Source organism: Propithecus coquereli, unplaced genomic scaffold (genome assembly GCF_000956105.1).
Source record: "Propithecus coquereli isolate 6110/MARCELLA unplaced genomic scaffold, Pcoq_1.0 Scaffold145, whole genome shotgun sequence".
Lineage (NCBI taxonomy): Eukaryota > Metazoa > Chordata > Mammalia > Primates > Indriidae > Propithecus > Propithecus coquereli.
In genome coordinates this window covers 1,029,178-1,031,709 of record NW_012138858.1, presented here as the reverse complement: position 1 = coordinate 1,031,709, position 2,532 = coordinate 1,029,178, and the positions used below count along the sequence as shown (strand labels likewise).

The 2,532-nt window shown below is 40.7% G+C and overlaps 1 protein-coding gene across 1 annotated transcript in view; it reads right to left on the bottom strand.

Moving 5' to 3' along the window:
- The window catches only part of KIDINS220 (kinase D-interacting substrate, 220kDa), a 129,154-nt gene that overhangs the window by 77,350 nt on the left and 49,272 nt on the right, over positions 1-2,532 (bottom strand). Inside the window, exon 10 of the mRNA XM_012639944.1 lies at positions 501-678. Coding sequence (XP_012495398.1) covers positions 501-678 — 178 coding nt within the window. The remainder of the gene's footprint in view (positions 1-500; positions 679-2,532) is intronic.

The following is a 2,532-nucleotide window of genomic DNA, read 5'->3' as shown; positions in this document are numbered from 1 at the left end:
TATCTGGTTAGGCAGATCAGGTAAAGTCACTGAGAAGGGAACAGGTGACATGAAATGAGCCTTGAAAGAGAGCAATCACTGTAACAGGAAAAGAGTATTCCTGGGATGGAGAGGGGATGACTGAGGGGGCAAAACACAAAGGCAGAGAATTGGAAATGCCCGGGCCACACGCGGAAACAGAGAATGCCGTGATAAAAGCACAAAGTAAACTTGGGGAACAATGGGGGAAAAGACTTTCAGAAAAATTGGCCAGATTTTTAAAGGTCTTAAAAGCTGGTTGATAACTCTGAATGTACTTAATCCAGAATGCTACAATACAATTCGGGAGAACTTTAGACAGGGAGGATAACTTTCCCACATTAAAATAATAACTTTCTCAACTTTGATATTCTCCAGTTGAGTGACAATACAAAAGTGCTATTGGCCTCTTATTTTTCATATTTTTTAAATAGAACATTCTTTCTTTAAAAGCTTGATTAGGAGTAAAACCCAATACTTACTGGCTCCAAATATTTGAGTTAAAATACTTTTCTGATGGCTACAGTCAATATTGTAAGGAGTCTCGCCTGCTTTGTTGGGCCTATAAAGTAACCGCCCATCTTTGGGATTTCTTAAAAGAAGTTCTGCCAGTTTCCGACTCCTTCCACGAATAGCAATATGCAAAGGAGTGTCTCCTTTCTGTAAAATAATAGGATGAAAATTGAACTTTCACATTTTTATATATAGTATATACAGAATAACAATTTTCATGTTCTTTAAAATCATAGAAAATCTGACCTTTTCATATTTTTCATTTAGAGCACATATATAGTACCAATTTTTATTTCTACCTTCCCCACAATTTCTTTCTCTAGTTCCTTCCCCAGCTTTTCGCAGATATCACTCCTCCCAGCTCCCTCCAGAAAGAAGGTCATTCTCCTTCCCTTCCCGCAAGTAAATGAAAGAAGAGAAGCAACAGGCTTCCTTCCTCCTTGCAGCTTCTCCCAGGCCATGGACCCACTTCATTAGCATCTACCCGTCACCCAAATATTCATTGTCCAGAGATGTCAATCACCTTCCTCAACTAATTTATATTCTATTTCGGAGCTTTCTTCATTTGTCTAGAAAGCCCGGTGATCCATGCTTGAAATCCCATCTCACATGAGGCACGCAGACAGCTCCTGTGACCTTCGTCGACCTATTCCCCCGCTATGGTGAGCCCTCAAGCCCTCAAATTTCGTTGCTTTACATTCCCCACCTTTGAGTCTTTTGTGCAATATCTGTCCTCCGCTGACTGCTACAACCTCTTCCACTCTCCTCACTTTTCGCTTTTCCTTAACATCTGCCCACCCTCTTCCCTCATTAGACTCTCCAATCACATTAGTGTTCACATCCAACACTAATGAAAACTAGTCTGTAAAAACCAAAAAAGCCCTCTTCAGTGGGCAAAGTGCTCTCCGATTTATAATATTACCTCACAAACACCTCTACTGAAGACAACCAATGACTCAAAACTTAACAAATTATATCCTCAGTTCTCACCCACCCTGATCTCTCTACAGCGCTACATGCAAATGAACTGTGCTATTCTTTCTGTGGCTTCTGCGGCATGACTTTATCTTGACTTTTCTTCTAGATTCTCTTCCCATGTCCTCAATGTGGCACAATAACTATGTGTTCACTGAGCTTATGTATGTAAGGCACTGTGCTGGACACTCTGGAGGATGCAAAGATAGAAGACAAAACAGTTCCTGCCCTTAAGTAGCTTATGCTATTATACGAATAGACTGGATAAACATGCACAACTGTACAACAAACTACAATATGACACATGCCATAAGAAGTTAATTCTGACCTCAGCTTTGATGATCTTAGTCACTCTCAGCAACTCTCATCCCTAGTAACTAACCGCCAAATCTCCATCGCTAGCCTTGATTTCGTGTCCAGATTCCTACACTTCCCGATGCCTACCGGCCGCAGCCTCCTGAATGTCTCATCAGCCCTCAAACTGAACATAGCTAAACCTGATTTCATCACCGTATTTCCCCACCTCAACTCCAATTCTCATCCCCAAACCTGTGAGAAGGCAAAATGTTATCAGCAGTATTCCTGGGAAACACAAACTTCTGAAAAAGCAGGGAAGACATTCACACACCCTGATGATACGCTGAAGATAAACAGAGAGCAGTGATGGGCCACTGCTAATGATAACATTAATCTTTACTCTTAAATTTGTTTTTATGAAATTCTCTACGAAGAGGCAAGAGCAAGACTTATACACGTTTGTATCTCGAATTCTGACAGGACAGCAGCTTCTCCATCCGCAGTAAGAATGTGTGTTCCAACTATCTGAGTATTTGTCAGCAAGCATCATGTGCTGACTCTGGGCATGGCAACACACAAAAGGATACCAAGACAGAGTCCTTCAGGAAACTTATTAATAAGTATGAAATAATCATTTATAAATAGCAAATTACATAATTAATAAGGCTGTACAGAACCTTAAAAGTTATAGTCCAGTGGTTCCATATTGCAAAGCAGGCGACCAGTATC